A 23,613-nucleotide genomic window follows, 5' to 3' on the forward strand; every position below is an offset into this window, starting at 1 on the left:
ATCTCTTTTCTCAATTTCGATCATTTGATGATAATGACAAACTCGTGAAATCATGATTGGAAGACACTCTGATGTGTGACAGAAATCGACACGTATCAAAATTAATCCGCATCTGTTAATTTAATTCGACATTGGTCGGTCCATGACTTATGGCACTCCAGGTACACTATACATTCAAGGTCATTCCATATTAGGATGCTCAGGGTTTTACGTAACCGTTTCTGGTCAGACCACATTCCTAGTAACACAAATCAATGGTAGAATTATCCTCTTCAGCAACTTCACTGTAAGTCATCTGATCGATGGAAACATTCTGATGAAGACAGGAGAAAAATAAGTATAATAGTTGACAAAAGCTCAATGACTGCAGTCATGAATAAGACAACCAGGAAATCACAGTAAGACGGTTAGTTATTTTTTCTAACTCCCCCCCCCCCCCCACCTCCTTGCACACGTCACTGTATGCAGAAATAATTGTTAATTTCAACACAATGAAGTTTGAGACAGGAAATGCTTCATACTAGGCATTTCGCCTGATAAAGTGTCACTACATATTTCAATGTAAGCCTAATTAATTATAATCATAAATAACAAGTGCCGTCACTTTCTGACACCCCGAGAATATATTTGCTGCTTGTGTCAGTTAATATTTATTGTCAAAATAAATTAGGACTAATTACAAGTCTTGATAGGGTAGGACAACATGTTCTCACTTAGATCTGAACATTATATTACTCAAATTATTCGACTTGTATGGTGTGTATGCTACACCGTATATTTCATCGACGGTACAGGTGGCGGGAACATTGTAATATGGTTTACTGAATGGTAAACAACCCGCCTATCGGCCGCCTAAGCTTATGGTCTATATCATTGGCTAATGCGTATCGCCCAACAACCTATTCAACTATCCAATTAATTTCACCGTGTCTGTCCTCGGTTTGCCGTTGCAAGTTCCATCGTATAAGACTTCGATATTATTAAATTTGTAACACAATACTAAGCGCAGTGACCGCTAATTTTGAAACTGAAATTTGTAATATTCTTATTCGGATGCGCTGTTCAACTTCAACTTCAACTTCAAGACAGTTGCTTCGTTAGGTTCAACCAACGTTAAGCCTAACTTACTTTACAGACAGCTATGTAGGATATGGTCTAACTTAGCCTAACCTGTCACTGTCCATTATATCGTCTCCTACTTTTACCAATAAATATCAATGTAGCCTCTACCTTGGGAAAATGTAAATACTAGATGGTGTTGCAAGTGACACACAATAACCAGCTGGTCTAATGACAAAGTTACGCTAGTAGTAGTACTACTAGTACTGAGGTCACCAAGCTACAGTATAGTCAAGTACTAGACTAGTAATAGTATTAGTTACGTTAACCTACTAGATTACCAGTTTAAGACTAGACAAACGTTAATATGTCAAGTATGGAAAGTGAAAATAGTGATGAACTGAAGAAGAGTAACACCATAATTTGCTGCTGTAGTAAATCTAACATTGAACAGGCTAACAGAAGGGTCTGCCTGAAAACAGTTTTCACAGATGTCAATGATGATGAGCTGGGTGAACGGTTGCGAAAAAGGTTTGAAGAGGTAAGGTTTCGATAATGCAGCGATAAACTAGGTCTATTTTAGGCGAGGCAGTTTTGTAGTTGTGCCTAGCCTATACTTGGTAAATGCTGTAACACAGAACAAGACCTTAATGTAACTTTAAAAGTGCATCCTTTAGCCTTGAATTGATGTTAGCCCTGGGGCCTAATTACTTTATCCTGAACAAAGCATAAACAACCAAATACTAGGCCTAGCACTGTTGTTCTTTGCCATATTACACCAGTGCCCATTTGAAAATGAAGTACTTAAATGTTTGATATACTTCTGGTTGTCCTTAACTTTCACCTTTATAGCCAAATGTGCAAAAAAGTTTGCAGAAAGAGCAATGAACGCTATGCAACAAATGTGCCCACAAAGGCCATGGCTCAGTATATTTGAGTCAAACAGATATGAAGGCTGTATTGAACTCTGAAGAATAACATTTATTAACAAATGATTTAATTTTAAATGTATGAATGTAGGCTATTTTAAAATCTATTGTTATGAATTTAGAAAAGATGAGCTTGTGTCAACTATCATCTTATTTCTATCCTTTGTCTTAACAGATTTATAGTAGTGCAATTCATGAGAATGTTTCCATCAATCAAAAGACTTGGAGTGAAGTTGCGGAAGAGGATAATTCTACCATAGGTATGTGTACAGAAGGAATGTGGTCTGACCAGGAACAATTACATGAAATCCTGATCATCCTAGTATGGAATGACTTTAGAGTGTTTAAATGAGTGACCAATATTTGAACTTTGTTACATTTTTGGTGGCCAGTACTGATGAAAGTTTCTCTCAATTTTGTCATTAAAGTATTCGGTATCTTTGCTGAAGAAATAGTGACACTTGTCAAGATTTGCAAAGTTTTATAGCAAAATTTCTCAGCTATTATTTTCAACATGCATTATGTTCATTAGTGTTGCCAACATGCATCATGTTCATTAATCTTGGCCACATGCACACTAACTAAATTTTAATACTCCAAAAACAAATTCTATCGTGCTTCCACATTTCACTACATACATTTCACTACATATATTTATTAAATTGTATATTTTTTTTGTAACTGTTTTAAATTGGTTTTGTTAACAACTGTTTTAAATTGTATTTTTAGTTTATTGTTTTAGATTATTTATTTATTTATTTTTATTTAATTGTTTTTGGCTGTTTTTAGGGTTTTTTCTCTGTAAAGCGCTTTGAAGCTTTTGCATATTGCACTATACATTTTTTTACATTATTATTATGATTATTATTATTATTATCATGATTATTATCATTATTATTATTATATATCCTCTCTCGCTGCCAGATTTTGATCCGGTGGATTCGAGCCTGAAGGAGAAGATGGATGAGAAGATCGTTGAGTTGGACGATCTGATCGTAGAGACGAGTGGCAAGAGGAAGATGATACCACCGCAGACAGCCAGGCAGTTAGCAAAGTTGATGAAAGCCAAGCGGAAATCAAGCGTAAGTTTCGCAGAGGTTACGTAAGAACTTGACAAAGGTGTATGGTAAACAAGTAAAGGCTCTTATACAATGTTTTTATGTGATAGGATAAACAAGCCTTTATGTCAACTGACTGGAAGGTCCTCAAACTGTGGGTTGCGAGTCTGCGACACAAAGTTGGGTCACAAAAAATAATTTGTGTCAGGTTTTACAGGATTTTTCCAAAAGTTCACAAATTGATTTTTCGGCAGTTTCTTGGAAACTTGCCAAAGTAGTTCAATGAAGGAGTTCATTATGTTTATAACATCAAGTCCTTTGTCCAACTTAGCTCCCGTGCATTCTGAGCATCGTTTCTGAGGGGTTGGGGTCTGGTGGGTAGTGCCTCAGTCCTAACATGATAGCGATTCCCACATCGGGGAAATTTAAATTAACAATTTCATTGTTAGGTATATTCTCTTTCTCATTTCTTTTTCTAGACAAATAATCACCTCACTGTCATTCTGTAAATATGGCCATTTGAGGTTTCACCACCATATACATATAACTACAGCCTATTATCATTATATGGCAATAATTACTATTTGTCCAGTATTTGTCCAGTATTTGTCCAGTGTCAGTCCTAAAAGTTTGCAGACCACTCATCTTAGTTACCTTACAAATATAATATGCTGCCCCCTCCACCCCTCCCTCCATCCATCCAATCTTTAATTCAGCCCTCTAAAAATATATGAATAACATGTTAGAAGTGAAAAACATTTTCTTCTTATTATTATTTTTAAATTTATTTTAGGTATTTTCGATGCAGGCTCCTGATAACAAGCCATCGTTGACCCAGAGGTTACCTTTAGATGAGAAGGGTAAGTAATTGTGGTGATACAGACTTCTCTGGCATCACTCTCATCTAAAATTCTTATTGTTTAACCCTACGACATATGGTACATGAACGGTCCGAATACAAACGGTACCACCTTAACGTTTGGAAGTACACAACAAATTCTTCCTCCCCGAGATATTTCCATATGATATTTTTGCTCCCTTCAGTTGGAATAATACTGAAGGTTAGAAACCTCTAGGATAAAACATATGAATATCCTGGAGAATTTATATCAGTGACCTGAACAATACAATCCAGATAGTAACACTGAGTTGTTCTATCTCTGAGGGCGCTAGATAGAATCCTATTCTTGGCCGATAATTTCGCTGCTCTGTCAACTTTGTCTATGATTTCCTTGTCGGTCGCCTGTCGTTAAGTCACCATTCAAAAGATATACACAAAACTCAGAAATGTCGCTTGAGTAATCACTTACCTACTACTTTCTGGTGTACAGTAGAACTGTATTGTAATCCCTGGTTACACGTTATTGCGTGAATACCATGAAATCTGCCCTGGTATCTGCCTCCCCACCATGGTTAAAACTTTGGATCCCCAGCAGCTAAGAGCTGGATAGCTCGGTTGATGGAGCCTAGGCCTTGTATGCCAGTCACTGGTTGGAATCACATTCTTGCAAATAATTTTCAAGCTTTCCTGTTCATCCAAAAAGTCTCAAGCAGCCAGTAGTTTCCCTTAAGATTAACGACAATAGGAAATAAAGTGTCCCAATTATAATATATGCTAATTAGATAAGATCTATCATCTTTGAAATAATGTAGGGTCAATGCTAAGTGTTGGAAATTTGAGAAGCAACAGACCCATGGTTCACACAGGGAATGGAAAATGGATAAAGTATGGAAAAGGAAAAACCTCTCTACTGGGCTTCAGCATGTCATCTTGGGTGTTCATGGCTCTTCAAGTATCCCTCATCGAACAAAAAAATGAACAAAAGTGGCTAGGCTACAAAATTGCAAGAGTTACAATTGTTAGGCTTACTATAAATATCTAAGCAGTTGGTCATCATTCTAGGGTGTAGACTCTACACAGGCATGAGACTCTTCCGCGGAAACGCGGATTTCCGATTTTTTTTTTTTTTCATTTTCGCGTTTTTTCTTGTAATTCGCGTTTTTTCTTATTTTTTTATTTTTTAAATTTTTTTATTTATTTATTTTTTTTGCCGAACATGCTGTACTGTGAAAGGAAGGAACACCGAATTTGACCAGTGGTGGAATCAAGTAGCACAAAGCAAGGAAAAAAGCCTTTTTTTGGTTCAAAAAATGCTAATGGATAAATTATACAAGCAGAAATTCCACACTTTTTTGGCGAGTTACGTGATGTGATAGATTCCACCATTTTGCATCTAAGCCCTCCTTACCTGACAAAAAAATTCTAAAGGGGAGGGGGACTCCCCCTCCCCTTAAACCCCTCCCCCAGGACGGCGATCTATAAATTTCAGATTTTTTTTGTCCCCGTCTCAGTCTCATCCCTGTCTACAGTAAAACTGTTAGACACGTTCTGGTGGCAAAAATGTTTGGTATTTCAGTTTGTTGAAATGTGTGGGGACCGTGCAGACAACATTGTCTCCTTGGTCATCACAACACCAAGGGGGAAAACAAAACTCTTATCTTGTAGTGTACCGTTTGGCAAGAGAAATGATAAGTTGCAATGTAACTGAAAGGCATTTATTTTGAGGTTCCCATTTGCTTGATCCTAGTCAGTATTTATTTCGTTTTTAATTGATATATGGTTGTATTGTCTTCCTTTCTTCAATTTTGAAATTAAGTGATATATTATCATGTCGTTTTATTTCTCGTAGAACTGGTGAGGCACAGGGAAAAACTAGAAGCCTCCTGTAAAGGATTTGAATCATCTTCTAAGGTGAGTGTTGCTGTGATGTAACAGCATCTACAAGATATCAACTGTAATTCCTACAGTATGTAAAATCCCACAGTTTTCTATTCCATTGTAAGGATTTGTGCTATTAGACACACACCTGTGTCCATGATCAATTTCAGGTAAACTAGCCTAAAAATTCTAAAATTGCATAGCTCCATGAAATGTGTATTTCTTAGGTGTATCACAAAATTTGAAAAGAATGCTTGTCTGCGGCAGGCGGGAGGTTTTGTTAAACAGCATTGCAAACATCGTCCCTAAGAAGTAATGTTCAAAAGAGATATAAAAAATTGCCGAAGTTGCGATTTTTGCTGTCACGTGTAATTTGACTTGCTGAAGTCTTTTAACTTATAAGTGAACATGAAAACATGTAATACCTTTCCCATGCAATGAGAAATTTCCTTTCTGGTTGTGTCCTTGAAATGCAAGTTGATGTATGTATATCCTGTATGGATCTCACACTGGTTCATTTAGTATTTTTTTTTTATTATTCCAGTCTTTACCAGCAATGGAGGACAAAGTGTCCAGACTTAAGGATGCTCTGTCATTGTCAAACTCAATGGCCAGTAGCTACACATACAGAGTCTTGCAAAAACCTCTCCCGGATGAAGCCTTACTGGCAACTTCGCTGACTCCTCTCAAGAAGAGATTAGAAGAGACGCCAGAATCGAGGACGACCAAAAACCCAGAAGTCGCAGAGAAAGTAAGACGTGGACATCCCATCAACAGGTACCATCTGAGGTCAGCGACTCCAAGCAAAGACTAGATAAAGCCAAACATTGGGACAGAGATATGAAATATGGCTTGACAGTAGTCTGATAATCTGTTAAGGTCATTTCAAACTGGACATAAGATCTTGTTTTGTTACACCTCTTGAAGTTGGATCCAGTTTGCTCCAGGTTTGAGTATTATTGACTATAAAGGAATGCTTACAAAACTGCAAGCCTGTATTCCGTTTATCTTCTACTGTTTTATGAAGTTGAGGACTTCTGCTGTGTGAACTTTTGACCTACATATCTCAAATTGTACACCCAAGTTCAGTATATGGTACTCATGCATATTCACGTATAGATAAATCGGCTAGGCTTGTTTATTTCCTGTACATTTCATATATTCCAAAATGTAAATCGTGTGGACTAGTTTCTTGCATCTTACATGTGTCATTAAATTGCTGTAGGCCTGGGGTATACCCGTGCTGATGCTCATATTGGAAAGTACATGTCATCCCACAGGTCATATTAATGAGGCTGCTCTGGACAGGGAGTGAAACATAACTAGCTGCTGTTAATGTGACAACAAGGCACGTGTGAGTGATATGAAGCATGGTAACATGTAATATCTTGTACATTAAATTACATCAAATCAAATATCCAGAAATGCTGGCAGTCTTCCAAAACTAGTCGATCATCAAGAATTTGTGATTAAAGGGACAGTCGGATAGCTGATGATGTTCCATTATTAAAATGCTGTCGATTTTATGCATCTTTAGATTCAAACCACTTCCTCATAGCATATTGTACGTTGAAGATATGAATTTTGGTTACTTCCATAGGCAGGGAAGTAACCTATGCAGTCAAGTTGGCAGGTGCATGTGTGTGTGTGATGGCCTAGCCTGTAAACAAGCTATCTCCAGGACCTGAATATCAAAGGAGCTCATGTATGCATGGTAGGATAGCTTGATGTAGTGTACAAGTCTTGCACGATTTAGTGAAGAGTTCATTTAAGGTCACGAGGGGTCAAAACTTGAAATCCTTGTAAATATGATACCTCCAAATGGGAACTTCATTGACTCTCATATTTTGCATGTGGCTTCCATGTAATGAGCACAAGATGGATGGGAGGTCTAAGGTCATTAGGGGTCAGCAGAGGGAAAACTGTGGAAATCTCAAAAATGCTGTATCTCCAGATTCGGAACAACAAAGGAGCTCATATACGTGTGGTATGATCACCTTATTTAGTGTAAAGATTTTGCACAATTTGGTGTAGGTCAAAGGTCATCAGAAGTCAAACCCTGAAAACCTTGTAAGCACAATATTTCAGTCAAAATAAGTTCTATGCAATCAATCAATCAACCATTACTTGAGTTTAGGGTCAAGATATCAAGATGGGGGTATCCAACTCACAGTGTGGAATGTTTATCTTTTCTATTAATATAAGAGTCACGTTGTCCATCACTGGAGTATCCCTTTAAGACTTGTTTCTGATAATGTATCTATCAGTGAGCACACTATACAGGATACAGATGTAGATGGTTGTAGCTAGTTTTGTCTAGTATTTCTCAGTTTCACAGAAATGACATGTTTCTGTTTGAATCAGCACGGTTCGAGAGTAGGTTCGCTGTTGAATTAAACATTAGGGAATCATGGAGGATTGATACCTTAGTCAATTGCATTTGGGATCTAATGAGCTGATCGAATGAAACTAAAAGAAGGTAAATAAATAGCAGGCTGTGATGATTTGGCATAGTGGGGCAGGATGAGAATAAAATCCACACATTTGCTTTTGGACTATGAGTAAGTATAACTATGCTTAATGACATGCAGCACTTAGCGATAGTTTTACTACTGGGTCACACCATTTCCACTGTGGGTAAAGTAAGTGGCAGCTACCACACCTATAACATAAAAATTGCTATGGGAATTTAACTTGACCCAAATCACTTTTAATGGGGAACAAAACCATTCATAGTTTGTGCACACAAATTTAATTGTTGCCTGAGAAATCATTTGAGGGAGAATGCCAGAAACATGAGAACATTAGCCAGCAAACTAACCTGCCAATGCAGGAAGTAGTTTTGAAATATTTCTCTAAGACTTTGATTTGTTTCTAGTAGACCTAATTGATCAAAGGGCAGTCTATCAGGAAACGGAATTGGCATGTGAAGACGCTGTTCAGAATTTTCGAGCAGTTGCCGAATGTCGCAGATAGGTTTTCATAGCCGTTCATGGTAATGTAATTTCAACAGTATGGTGAGAGATAACCACTGCCCTGAGAACGAAATGATAACAGAAAAGTGGTTTGCCACACAGAGGAAGCTGGATTGAATAACAGCAGATATTCATACCTAGCATCTGGTGTCGGTGTTGATGGTTGGTGTCTATATCACCTGTATGAAGCTAGTTATGAAAGACACAGGGTTAAACTGAAAGCCCGTTCTTTTTATTCCAGTTGATTTGTCATTTTTTCTGACCAAGTTAAGTTTAGAAGACTAACCTTGAGTCTTAAAGAAACATGTCTTTATGTGAGGTGAATTGCAGCATTTTCTCTATTAATGGTGGGGGATGGCAGCCTACCACATTGTGGCAATGTCAAATGTAGCCTTTGAAGTCTCCAGTATTTTATTCACTATTGCATTGCAAGATAAAATTTTGTATAATTTTTATATCTTTTATTCGTATGATGCCCAATTTGTACTTGATTTCAGTGGATTACTTTGTGAATGATATTACTACTTATCTGCTTATCTATATTCAAAATGTATTGAAAATGTATTGTTTTGCTAACAATAGTATTTTTTTTGTGTTAAAAAAAGACAGTCACTTTACAAGGTAAAGTTGTCGGAAGAGTCCTGATAGTTGTTCACTGAGCTGTAGTACAAGCCTCCCCCAAAAGAAAATAGCACACCTTTATCTGTAGGCTACATACAGTCAGTGTTTTGATCATGCTTACGAAAGTAAGGCGTGTGTAGTTTGTATGGTTGAAATGCTTCCTGTCTATGAAGCAATCAAAAACATGTGACTTTCAAGTAACCTGCCTTCCACACAGGATCAAAATTTATATTCTCTGCCAAGAAAATCTGGAAATTTATGCCAACGGTATAAATGATATTTTTAGGGTACTGTAGGTATTCAAGGGAGAATGGATTTTGTATTTAAAATTAAAATGATCGCTCATACGATACTTGCAATTTTGAGCCTTTCAAGATTTTTAATCTTCTGCCATGATTCCTTTATGAAACAGACTGCAAGTCACATGAATCGAACAGTTTAAATTGTAATTTTCCAATTACTTGTTCATTATCAAAGCTAACATTTAATATCCTGCTTCTAGTTCGTAGCTCAATTCTCCTTTTCTTTTTCTTTTTTACTACTTTTTGCTTCTTGTGTACACAACGGCAAACCTGCCTGCTGAGACAAGCTTATCGAGCCAAGAACTGCGCATTCAAAATGTCAAAATAGTAATGTTTGCGGAAGGAGAATTGGTAAAGGTTGGCAAACCTCTTCCCAAATTTTTGGCAAGAGATATTGAAGTCATCTAGTGGTTTCTTAAAACATTTGATCAAGAAAGAGTTGAGGTTAAATTGTGAGTAGATTATCTCATATCCGTCTTGCCCTTCCATAAGGTGATGATCAGAGGTCCCTGATTTTCCAGGACAGACAACCCCCTTCCCCACCCTCCCCCCTCTGGATTTCATGTCCTGTCCCTGTATTAAAGATGTCCCCAGAAATGTCCTAGAATTACATGTACTGTTACCTGAATCTTTACAAGTACCTCAGGAGATATCCAAACTTTGTTTAAAATTTAAATGCCCTGAATAAATTAAATTTGAAACCTGGGTTGGCCTTTGTGCGTAGAGACATAAGTATGCCTGAACGTAAGGTGTGATTATTTACAACTGGAAACATTCACCACTTGGAAGACAAAGGCAACCAGGATCATGATTTCTCCCACATTTGTGGTCGCTTTACCGTCGTTAAAATAACTGCTGATTATTATTGTCATTATTACTACAAAAGGAAGCCTCCGATCTTACCTGCAGCAGAATTGGTATTCATATTTCATTAAGTGCTAAAAGTAGCAACTGATCAGGAACTTTAAAATCTATGGCAGTTTGAGGGTTATTTTCTATATAAGGCAATTTATTTTAGGGCAATTTTTATATCATTTAGGTGTACGCATACCTGGGAAATGACGTTTTGAGTGATTTTTGACTTTTCATTGAAATTCAAGTTATTCCCACACATTGAGTAGTAAGTTTAATTTAATACTCATTAAAATAATTAAGTTATCATAGTGGCATGAAATGTGTTGAAGTTTCCCATAAAATATTTGTATAAATTTGCAAATGATGACCATTAATTTGAGTTTCTAGCATATTATTTTTAGAACTTTTCAACATTTGATTGTTAAAATCCACATTTAGAAGCAAACCCCAAGTTTGTTTATCTTTGCCAAAGAGTTGTATGGTAAGAACTAGTATCTCTGCAGAGTTATAACATGTTCATCACTCGATTACAGGGCTCGAATCATTGTAGACTTTCTGTAATGAGGACATACTGGTTGAAACTAACAGCATTCATTTAAATATCACACCGAGTCACATTTGGCAACACTATATCACAGGCACTAGAATATTCAAGGAAATTAAAACTAGATACCTCTTCGGTATCGAATATGAAAGGAAAATTAAATTACACCACTTGTCACATGCTCCATTGTTTCGTTGGCAAATATACTCTATGCAAATTGTGTGTTTATATTGCGGTATAAACACAAGAGTACATACGATTTTTATAACCCTGTATGCTAATTCTCTGCACATTCAACATATACAAGTATGCTCCATAGAACTTGTTTGTTGGGGTATAAACTTGTAATAGCCTTCCAGTTCATATAATGCTTTGTATGCAAATATACTCTAACGAGCTTGTGAACAATATACTCCATAGAGCTTGTGTATTGAGGTATTAACTTGTGAGTACACTGGAGTACATATTTTACTTGTATACAAATATACTCCATAGAGCTTGTATACAAATATGCTCCACAGAGCACAATACAGCTTGTGTATTGAGGTATTAAATTGTGAGTACATTGGAGTACATATGTTGATTGTATACACATATATACTCCATAGAGTATACACATATACTCCATAGTGTACAATAGCTTGTATACAATATGTACAAGCTTGTGTACAATATACTCCATAGAAATTGTTAACAAATATACTCCATAGCGCTTGTGTATTGAGGTTAAAACTTGTGAGTACACTGGAGTACATATGTTGCTTGTATAAGCGTACATATACTCCATTGAGTATATATGTGTAGAATAGCTTGTATACAATATGTACAAGCTTGTGTACAATATACTCCATACAGCTTGTGTACAAATATACTCTATAAAGCTTGTGTATTGAGCAACTTGTGAATACACTATAGTGTTCATATGTGTGTATTACACTGTATGTTGGTTCTCTGTATGCTTGAAGGGATTGATCAACAATAAATACAAACAAAATTCAATTATCTTGTTGATTACAATTTATTGTTTCATATTGATAAAATTCTTGTTTATAGATACTGTACAAAATTACTCCAGCATCATATATAATCATTAAAAATATTTGTACATTCCTGTTTCAACTGCACTGATGTTCGTTTTAACATCTTAACGCTTTTTAAAAAAAAATACGATAGAAATTTTACTCGCTTTTCCTCAGTTCAACAATGATTTCCAAAAATATCCTTTTTGTAATAGAAAAGTTTTTTTGAGTCACAATTGAGTTGAAATTGGCTGTAAAAATCCCAATGTTGAAGCAGTTATCATCATTCTTAATTTTTTTAAATTTTTTTTTATCTCTAAATGAGTGAAATCAAAGAGAACAATGGAATGACATAATAAATGATCTGTATAAAGGAAATTAAAGTTGAACGTCATACTAACAAGTCAGTCTCAACTCCATTACCACTGGAGCATGGTGAAGGGAAAATATACAAACAACCATCAAATTCAAGCTTAGTGCCATGGCTTAGCCATCTACACTAATAGTAATCAATTGCCTGCCTCCCTCCCTCCTTACCCCCCCCTCCCCACCCCATCCCTCCCTCCTCCAAGCAGAATGACAAACTGTTACTGAGAGAATGGAAAATTCAATTTTTCAAATTCTGCCAAGAACATACACGAAAATGACACAGAAACTTGAAGACACCCAGTCATAAGTCATCTGCAAATAAATAATGGAATTGAAGTAAAAAAGAACATCTCAATTGAGATAACTTTCACAACATCACCGATATCACTGATCATCACATCACTGATAACAGTGATACTGTTTACAAATCATACAGAATGAAAAAACTTGTCGTGTACTTTTGCAACACATTTCTGTCGATAAACCCTACCCATGCAATAACTACTTTTCTGTCGGTAAACGAGTGAAAAGCTTTGAACATTGACGAAGCTGAAAATACGACAAATTTCAACAACTCTTGAATAGACTGCCTCCGCGAGGAATAGAGAACAATTTCACACGTCGTTGTACATTGTTTAGTGGAATAAATCAATTCCCTTTTTTTAAGTGAACAAAAGGCAGCATTTCATTTCACAGCAGAATGGATTACTTTTTGTAAAGTACAGCACTCAAACCAAAAATCCAACTATCAATAAATGTTTAATAATGTGAATAAAAGTATACATTTGGTAAAGGAACATTGAATAAAAGTTTGTATATATACAGATGTAATCAACCAAAGATTCTGCATTTACAAGTTCTTTTACAGCCTTGAATGTGCTTTTGAACAACCCTATTCAGCTCAACTGCACATTTACACCAGCAGTACATAAAAGGAAATGAGCAAAAAAACTATTAAAAAAAAAACAGGAAGCCAGTTAACTTTTTGATTCTTGCCATACAAATTGCTCAAATTTCAAAATACTATTACTATCTGACTAATGGAGAGCAAGTGATTTAAACTGGTCCAAGAATTAAGGGAGAAAACACCATGTGTAAAGGTTTTCAGACTTTGATGCCTGTTGACATTATGTAACCTTTGATTTTTTCCTTCTATAGGATTCTTGCACTCACCAAGCTGGATCTACATACTTAAAATTAAGTTCTAGTAAGATGTAATTCTTGTGTTCTTGTGTTTACAAGATTTCAGACTTTCATATATTAACGCATTTGAACTTTGCATTTGAACCGCATTTGAATTTGCATTCACTGCATTGCATTCACCGCATTTGAACTTTGACCTGCACCAATTTCAATTTGGGTTCTTGTACTCAACAAGCTGAATCTGCATACCATGTCTGAGTTTAACAAACATGTACTATCGAGTTATCTTGTTCACAAAGTTTTCAGGCTCTGACCTCTGTTGACCCCAAATGACCGTTGAACTTTACAGAAAATAAAACGTTTCTTGTACTCTATAAAACGGATCCACATACCAAGTATATATGAAATTAATCCACAATTACCTTTTTGAGTTACGGTGTTTACAAGCAAGTGTCACCTACATACATACATGCACACGCCATCACAACTGCATAGATTCCTTTTTCATCTGGCAAGGAATCAAAATAAACAAAAAAAGAAAATAATGACAGTACCATTCTTGCCCTACGGGGCGTTAGAAACAAGCCTTCGTGACTCAGAAGGAAGCTAAACCTAAAGCCCACCAGATCTAGGGGCCAAATTAGGAAATGTGAGGCCAAGCAACTATGTTGAATGTTTCCTGAAAGTAAAAAAAAAAATGCACTGTTGGCATTTCATTTGCCCATTAGTGCCAATTCACATCGGTACATTAAAGAGATCCAACTGGTTGTGAACTACATAGAAGCATTGAGTAACAATTACCCCCCCCCCCCCCTCCCTCCTTCTTTCCCCTCCTCATGTCTGTTCTCTTTCAAGAAACTTTGTCAATTTTGAGGAAAAATTTAAGAATCGTTTGTATTTGATTTGCCTTTTCCGAGTCAAACTGAGCTAACCATCTGGTTAGTTACGAGCATTGGTCATCTTTTCTAATGTGTTTACACTCTTTTCATTCAAAATGTTGATGTTATCACTGGAATATCCTTAACATTAAAGATTTTTCCTGCAGCTTAATACCTATCGATGGAAAACCCCCAATACCGTTATAGAACTCGAAACCGTTTAATCTCCAACACCAAGTGACCTTTCCTCCAAAGTTTATCAGACCTTTTACTGTCTGACCCCATGACTTCTGTGTAAACTTTGCCTAATGATCACAAGATTAGATGTCATAAATCCAGCTAAAGACTTTTCCTTTCTGTTCCTGTTTCCTTCAATAAACACCTACTATCCTACCCTCAATCTTTCACTTGACAAAGTTATATCTTTCATTCAATTAAAGAACATTTCTATTTTGCAGAGACTTTGTGCGAATATATTTGGCAAAATATTCGATTCAAGTACGGCAATCTCAATGTTACCGTGTAGAGAAACCTTTCTTAGCCTTACTCTGTAAGGGATGGCACAAGATACAGTGTTGGCAACCTTTCATTACTTTACAGTTCAACATTTCTCAAAACTTCCCTTCCCTCTCTACTTTGCAACAACATACCGAAAAATAGTTCCTCTTTGTTTTGTGTGCAGAGATAACAAGGAAACATCTCTGTAACACATGCACTCCTAGAAAACGTTTTAGTTTTCATACATGTATATTTTAAAAACATGTAGTGGGCGTTCCCAAAAGGAAGCAATCGTACACTCTTCCATCCACCTCTCTTTGCTAAACATCCATTAAAGTTCAAGTGTAATGAGCTTAAAGAATATTTCAAAAAAAAAAAAAAATCCTTCACTTAATTAAGAAAGACTATATTGAAGGGAGTGATGATTTTTAACTCTCTAAATTTCCATCTTTTGCTATGATTAAATTCAAAACCAACTATATAGCATAATTAGTTAAACAGGATACAACGTTAATTATTTGTTACTGCTTTTAGTACTGAAAGGGTTAACTTTATACATGGCCTTTGTTGATAATACATTATTTCCTTGTACCATGGATTTTAACATGCATACCGTAAATACCGCGAAAAATGATTTAAATTAATTCAAATGTCTTCTCAGTTCTAATGGTGTACAGACTTACAGCACAAATGCAAATATGATATAGTGTGATAATTAGATACAGTAAATATGGAGAGGAATGAGGGTTTTTAATTTGGTCACTTAATGGATAACACATACAGTAAGATGAGTGGTTTTGTCCACTGCCAAACTTGAATCTCACAAGTGGTCAATCAATCGTTGGTCCTGCTAACTACTGCTCAATAATGAGAGTGCAATTAATATGTTTGTCAAGCTTGAGTGGCTGTCCTGTCACCAAAAATTCCTCTTCCCATAAAATCTGGTAAAAATTTTACTTGACATTACAGAGAGTGAAATTGCTAACTTGCTAAATGTGTATATATGCAGGAGTTTGATCCAAACAAAATATGAACATTCCAGTATTTTATACCACACTTCATAAAAGCTCAAGTTTTGCTCTGAATTTCTGTTTTACAAAATCAAATACAATCTAAAAGTTCTCTCCTGGTATTCTGGTAAAAAATAATGACAGTATAGTTAAGTGAATGTTAACCACTGATTTCAACCAGTCACTCTGTAATCTGAAACGGACTGAACTTCTTGTCCCACAACTCTGGAATGCTCATGTAATGTTTTTATAATATCATAACTAATATTAACTAATATTATGACAGCTCCTGAGAGACAGGCCTAAAGTGTTAATTAATGTTAATCCATTGTTTAAAAAAGTTTAGTAGCTAAACCAAAACATGTTCTGTTCAACTTCAAATGTCATCATTACAGTTAAGTATTATGTTTTTCCTATTGAGTGCTAAGCTGGGTTTTTCATTCAAGAGCAATCTACAGTTTTCACATCTGAAATAACTTTCTAAATTGGAAAAGATTCCAAATTTGAGTTATAAAATCTTGAATTGGAAGCCACCCGACATGAAAGTGGTAATCCATAAGCCCTTGTGGGTTTCTCCCACATTCGTGGTCGCTTAAGTATCATAAAAAAAAAACTTGCCTGATTATTATTATTACTTGTTAGTACTGTAGTTCAAATAGTAATGGGACCCGTCAAAAAATCAGCTATGCTTTATATTTTGCATTCAGGCGCTCACCATATAAGAGAAAAATATGCTCAAATAATTTGACTTCAGCTCTGCGTCACAAATCCCTTCATTGAAATAGTTTAGCAAACCAGGATGCAATATCCTGTATGTTACCCTCGGCTCAGGGAGACATTTTAACGAACAGCGAGTGAATTGCTGCTGTAAAACTTAGATAAACTGTACTATAAGTTCATGTTTCTCATGCCAGTCGCGATTCTGTCCAAACCAGAATTTACACTAACTCACTCACTCACTCACTCAGGCTGAGTTGTAAATTACTTGACATTTTGGCAAAATTTTGGGAATATTTTTTAGGTCTGTTTATGGGCAGATAATCACCGCCTTTGTGTGTGTTTGAATTAGAGATTATGACACATTTAAAACTACATTCACAAAGAAACATGATGGCTTGGAATGAAAGGAGCGGTACCTAATGGCTCTTAGTAAAATATTTGAAGGCCGACTCTCACCTATCAACACTTTACAAGGTGTAGAGTTTGAAATTCTATAGAAACAAAACCTAACAGATGCAACCACCTTAGGAGTCATTTGAAAAAGCTCTTTGTAATTTACAAAAGTCTTTTATCAAGTTCAAAAACACTTTTTCAGTTATAGATGGCGCCAAACTAGTAACAAATTATAATGTTCCATCCTATAATATTATTTCTACAAAGCAATATTAATAAAAATGTATATTTTGATGATTATAACAATATGAAAAGAATATATATATAAACGACTGAAACACATGGAAAAGGAAACTTCATCACTCTAGGGTTAACTTCTGTATGTACATCTCAGAATAGTGCATCTTATGGTCACTATAGCCAATCTTTAACGAATCCAGCGTACTTTCACCTACTTTGCGTAATTACGTGACGTTGCCATCACTCACCAACGAACTTGTCAGACATATCCCAGCGATATATAATAGTTATGGGGAAAATTTTAATAAGACAAACTTGTCCACTGTGTGTGATCACAGAATGATGAACATGTGAAATTGAGGGACTTTGTACTCTAGAGGCACATCAAAGGTGCACTATATAAAGCCAAATTTATCACCAAACTAGACCTGCTTCTGATCTTTGATAAAGGCTTGACTTACTTTATTTCAACGATGATTTTATCTTACATCTGATCAAGTAGCAGAATGCTATGCCAAGAAAAAAGGCATGCAGTAGCTTTGATACACAAAACCTTGGAATTTTTCCGTATTCTTACGAAGAGGAAAATTGGAATAAATTTTGGTATCTTATGACGAGAACTATTCAGAAATTGCCCCAAACTGTTACCTGGTAACTGCAAAATGTGAAAACACTACATTATACCCTGCGTTAAGATCCAATCTACAAAACGAAGATTATAGTATTTGATGATGAGATTTCAAACTGTTCTGATCTGATGATATAAAGCACTAAATATATTAGACATTGGATTTGCTCAATTTTAAATTCAATTTTTTAAAAAACCAATACATAAAGGGAGGTTAAACATAAAACCTTTATAATCTATGAAATTGAAAAAGGAAATGAAATATCTTTACTATATGTGACATCAGCTTACATATATGCGGCTCTGACAAAATTAAAAACCCCTTTAGTTGCATTATTATGGTTGTAAAGAGGAAATGGATTGTGTTTCCTATGGCAGAAATTAGTTATGTAAACAGTTTATTGTTCATTTTTTCTTGGAACCTCATGGTTGAAGCCACGTCCTGATATCAATGGTTTCAAATGGGAATGTATGAAAAAGTTTGGTGGAATCTTATCAAATGTATAATCTGGCAACAGAGTGCAATGAGATTATCAAATTGCATAAGAAGTAACAACATAACTTTTTCTCTATCATGTAAGCTTGAAATCTTTTACATACATCCAAAAGAGGTAAACATCCTTGCAACCCCACCCATTTTTAACTTGAAATGAGCTTCAAAGGCGACACAAACCTAACCATCTTTCATTTGTCAATGTGATAGAGGTAGTTCTGTCATTGACAGCTTCACCAATACAGCTATGAAAAAACATATTCCATTTGGGAAAATATCACATTTCAATGTCCTTTCACACAAACACGATTGAAGGCTTGATCAAGTCTAAATACAACTTGTGCTGTATTTATTTTTCCTTTATTTTTTTACAATGTTTATTATCTGTAGAATGGAGGTTTTGCCATTGCTGAATGTATTATATTGTACAGGCTGTTAACATAACCTAACCTTATCACAGGTGTCAATCGTGTCACCGCTGTTAGCTTTTTACCTTCAAAGTATGAAGACGGTTTTAGATCCTTGCGGCTCTATGACATCACAGAAAGTTACAAAATGAAAGCTCCCAGAATGGACTGTTACATTAGGATATCTCTCATTTAGGGAACAAGATTTTTGTCAGCTGTATTACCCTGTTTTGGGGAAGTTTGTTCTTCTCAAAAATCCCTTTCATACCTTTCATACACAATAAAGACGATATTTGGGTTCCTGTTTCCTTTAAGTATAGTGGTAAATCTGACAAATCTGCCATCAGCTATCAAATTATCCTTTGTACATCATTATTACATTCATTTGTTAAGTACACCGTAAACTAGATAGATCTAGCTACTGACAGTTTAGAATTACCTGTGTTGTCAATGGTTGTGTATCTAGTAACCTCTCATTGACTGTACAGTGTAAACACTAAACAGCCTAAGGATGATTGGCTAACATTCCAACAGTACAATGTACACAGAGTCCAGTATTGACAAGTTATTGGGCAAGTTTGCACAAGCATTGATAGCATTCCACACTGCATGCCAAACTTGGATCATAAATCTTATGGTACAGTAATTGTCATTGGCTACCACAGAGTAGGAGAGTCATTGTCAAGCACACTGTATTGAAACTAAGCCTTTGGGTACGGTTTACAATAACAAAAGTACCTTTTAAATCCAGAACTTTAGGTTTCTTTAGGAACTTTACAGTAGGTTTCTGGCCACAGCTTGTGTCCTTGTGCATTGATGCCAACGAGAGACAGCATTACAATGCTATGTAACTTAGCATCACAGTACAGAACTTGTAGGCAACACTGGAGCTTAAACCGAAAGCTATAAATTCCACTTTATAGACTTTACATACATGTACAGATTCTGCATTTTAAAAAGGAGGAGGATTTTATGCCTCAGAAAACGAAAAAAGTTCTCCAGTTGCCACTTGATTTACAACTTGAACAGAACTGCACATGCTATCCCCCAATATCAAAGATTATCTTGATAAAGGGTTTCTACAAACACAGCCTCAGCAGGTCTGATGAGTCTATAATCTCTACAGAGTTTAATACCTGAACTGATAAGCTCCACCTCAAATGCTCCCATTATGGTAGGAAGCCTCCTCCATGTAAATTGAATGGGTTGTTTTACAGGGGTGTGTCAAAGGAGAGGATTGACGATGCTTGTCTAGTGTCTGGTGATACTCACTTTAGTTTGCAAGTACTTGGTCAGAGCCTGAGATCTTCCTAAGGCCCCCCCCCCACCCCCCAATAAAAACATTTCAACATATATTCTTGTTACGTACTAGATTCAAAATAATCAATAGAAAAGATAGCACACAAATTTCATTTAGTTGCAATCTTAGGCACATGCTAACAGAAGGGTACAGGTTATATATAATTTAACACATAAGAAGAAAGGAATTTGGAGACAAAAAATATTCAATACGTATCAAACGATCAGGCACTTAAATTTTGACTCGATGCGAAAAACTATCTCTCGCTCACATTTTGACGCAACTTTAAATACGATTTCAGCTTAACTGCATATACTGCAATTGTAAGAAAATATTAATTACTTATAATTATTCATGCATGCATACACAAAGGAGTAGATTGATTTACATATTTAAACCTTCTTCACCGACATTTAAAAAAAACAAAAAGAAAACACACATATATATATATATATATACAGTATACAATATCCCTGGCAGTTGGCAAAAAAATGGGGCAATGCCGAGTTTCAAAAGTGAGAAGAAATATATTGCAGCTGACAAGTACATATATCTAACATACATGTAGTAACACCGACTACCTCTGAACTAAAATTTGAGATCTTGATATCAAACTGCACTCATTCAGAATGCTTAATTAGACGTATCAAACAATCAGTGCTAAATTAGCAACACGTAATATTTTGTTGTGGACAAAAAGAGTGCTGCTGTACGGGCACCGTTGAGTGTCACTGAACAACGCAAAGACTGTTACCCTTGTCGTGACTGGCTGCTTTGGCGAAGCAGATGGCCTCCATCCACTCCTGTTGATCCGATTGGCTGCCTGCTTGTACAATCAATGTTCTCCTTCTCCCTCTTGGTTTCAATTTGAATGTATTTGTCTTCTCATCAATCTGGCAGTTGGCGATTCCTGTGCCACTCAGTGGAACCTTAAATTTCTTGTTCATCTGTTTGATTAAAAATAGGAGAGACTAAATAGTTTTGAGATAACGACGACTACATGACATTTGACTTACTTAGTTTTTGATGTTATTTAGCAAACTTATTCTTAAAGGAATATACTTAGAATTATTTCAAAACCAGCTTCCGTCAAGTATCGACTAGTTGATAAATTAAACATCAATTTGCTCATTTTTGTTTTGTTTTTTGGAAAAGGGCTAGGGGTAAGGTGTACATTGTCACAATAATTTGACAGTACTTAGGAAACTTGCTTAAACTGTAAGAGATATTTTTTTAGGCCATTATGAAGGCATCAATTTAAGCACCTTTAGAATGGGATGCATAACTATTTGCTCTGTTAATATATTCTTTCATTTTGCTTTTAAATTATACAAAGCCATGACAAAAAATTGCACTAAATGGTCTTTGTTTATAATTAGTACAACAAACTGATTAACAAACTGCAAATATGGGAAGAGCGAAGCTGATATTGTATAACAAAATCATGCATACATGTGCAAAATGGTCATGTTGCTATCTAGACAAATTTATTAAGATTCATACTGTATATAGTAAACTCTGTTTTTTTTATGAACAGAACCTTACTAAAGTTCAATATGATAAGCTTATAAATGATAAACAAAATACACAAATTATCAATGGCATTCCCCCGAATTCAAACACTAATTTATTTCTTTACTACTAGCTTCCAAAAAGTGGGGGGGGGGGCACAACATCAGAGGAGCACTTTCTCATTCCACAACCACCACTCGTTATGCTATAAACTGATACACACTGGCCACAACACTGAAATATATATGTGTTAGTATGCTATCAATACTATTTATTGAGATTGTTTATATTGTTAACCCGGATGCTACAAAAAAAAATATGGAATGCCATTTTAAAAATAAGGAAAGGAATAAAAATAAATAATTAAAGTAAAATATTAAAATAAAGGCTTAACACATCCAAAAGACAGTTCTTCATCAATGGGGCACATTTTATTTGTCAGTTTGGCACATTTGCTACTTTGGAAAAAGGGGGGGGGGGACACGTACCCCCAATCCCCCGGCTTCTAACCCCCTGCTTTAAATTAAAGAGAGTATTAAGAGGAGGATATGGGCAGGCAGGCTGGAAGGTCGCATCATAATGAAAGTGTAGACTAGGGTCAAGCAAAAAACTTTGAATACAAGTGGCTCTAAAGTTAGAGTAAGCTTTCTTGTTATAATATAAGATTAGCATATGACATGTATACATTACAAACGTAGCCCACGATACAATTTTGTGCACATTTCTGTTATGACTGAAGCTGCTTTATGCCGGATTAAATGTTATATGCCTTACAATTAGTTTAATGTGTAGGTTACTGACAAAAAACACGAACGTAAAGAAACAGTATGTGAATAACTATTAAATGTACGAAAGCCTAAGCTAATAATATCCCTAAGTAATATGTACTGTAAGTACTGTACCTCAGCTGTTTCTCCATAAACGAGCTCAGTGCCGTCGAGGCTAAACCATTTCTTTTTCCACTTTCTCGAAAACATACTTTTCTTCATCAGCCATCCTGACTTTTTTAAATCAAAGTCTTCGGTTAATCTACTAGATCCATCGCTGTGAGAATTACATCTACATTCCGAGGAGTTCGACGATGATGTTCCGCCTTCGACAAGTGACTCCGCGTCTGCCATTTTACTTCCAATTTTGATTGTAAACAATTTATACCAGGCCCTGTGTAATATCGTACAACAGATGCCGCAGGGTTACAGTTATAGTGAATTAGTGAATATCGCTGTGGTATGTGTTTATATGGTGTGACAATGAGTACTGTAGTAGCGTTATTGTGACGCAGAATCCTCACTCTGCTTGGCTACCTTTCAATCATGAACGAACTATAAAATCGGGTACAAAATTATAAAACGAAGACTAGCAACGCAGGCTAGTGCTAACTTTGTAAACATCGGTCGATCGATAAATTGTCCTTTCAGATTAAAGTCCGTGTCTAGTACCATTGGCCATGCTATAAGAGCACCAACTTCGATAAATGATTAAACAAAAACGGGAGCATAATTTATTCATTAATGAATGGTTCTGTCTGTTTGAGTCCTTTTTATTGCTTTTACGGTAGAGTTAGAAACATGTAAGAGCTGCTTTGAAATGATATTTATACATGATATAATTGCAGCTCTCTGATTCGTTACAGCTTTCCGTATGCACAAGTCGCGTGCTTTTGATATGAATCTGAACAAAATTAGATCTGTCATGCGGAAACCACAATGACACCATGCAAATGCAAAAAATGCATTGTTAGTCTAAGTTTAGTTAGAAATCACTCATTTGTCTACCAAAGTAGAAGTGATATATTTCTCGGATTAATATGACTACGTTTCACGTTGATTGTAGCTGGACTTTGTTCACATATGAAGTGAAAACATGACAATACCTTAAACAACAATCATGTAAGACAACATGCATATGTGTGCAGAGAACTAATTTAACTATCGAAGTAAG

At 35.7% G+C, this 23,613-nt stretch overlaps 2 protein-coding genes across 2 annotated transcripts; one reads left to right on the forward strand and one right to left on the reverse strand.

The window, feature by feature from the left end:
• Positions 1-791: 791 nt before the first annotated feature.
• Positions 792-16,101, forward strand: LOC139970836 (uncharacterized). Its single transcript, XM_071976872.1, has 6 exons — positions 792-1,600; positions 2,164-2,248; positions 2,913-3,070; positions 3,840-3,906; positions 5,737-5,798; positions 6,310-16,101. The coding sequence occupies exons 1-6, from the start codon at positions 1,427-1,429 to the stop codon at positions 6,577-6,579; spliced, it is 816 nt and encodes a 271-aa protein (XP_071832973.1). The 5' UTR covers positions 792-1,426; the 3' UTR covers positions 6,580-16,101.
• LOC139970839 (rho GTPase-activating protein 22-like) lies at positions 7,964-23,243 on the reverse strand. The gene is made up of 2 exons (XM_071976874.1): positions 22,575-23,243; positions 7,964-21,107 (listed from the first exon to the last, which is right to left on the reverse strand). Exons 1-2 carry the CDS (start codon positions 22,791-22,793, stop codon positions 20,889-20,891), a joined length of 438 nt encoding a protein of 145 aa, XP_071832975.1. The 5' UTR covers positions 22,794-23,243; the 3' UTR covers positions 7,964-20,888.
• Between the last annotated feature and the right edge of the window lie 370 nt (positions 23,244-23,613).

The sequence above is a fragment of the Apostichopus japonicus genome, chromosome 8 (assembly GCF_037975245.1).
Source record: "Apostichopus japonicus isolate 1M-3 chromosome 8, ASM3797524v1, whole genome shotgun sequence".
Lineage (NCBI taxonomy): Eukaryota > Metazoa > Echinodermata > Holothuroidea > Aspidochirotida > Stichopodidae > Apostichopus > Apostichopus japonicus.

What these genes read in the sequence shown, in the direction of transcription:
- LOC139970836 (XM_071976872.1), top strand. Translation starts at nt 1,427, where the DNA reads ATGTCAAGTATGGAAAGTGAAAATAGTGATGAACTGAAGAAGAGTAAC. An exon ending in TGCGAAAAAGGTTTGAAGAG is followed by an intron (nt 1,601 to 2,163) that starts GTAAGGTTTCGA and finishes TTGTCTTAACAG; the next exon opens with ATTTATAGTAGTGCAATTCA. An exon ending in AAGCCAAGCGGAAATCAAGC is followed by an intron (nt 3,071 to 3,839) that starts GTAAGTTTCGCA and finishes AATTTATTTTAG; the next exon opens with GTATTTTCGATGCAGGCTCC.
- LOC139970839 (XM_071976874.1), bottom strand. Translation starts at nt 22,793, where the DNA reads ATGGCAGACGCGGAGTCACTTGTCGAAGGCGGAACATCATCGTCGAAC. An exon ending in TTTATGGAGAAACAGCTGAG is followed by an intron (nt 21,108 to 22,574) that starts GTACAGTACTTA and finishes TTAATCAAACAG; the next exon opens with ATGAACAAGAAATTTAAGGT.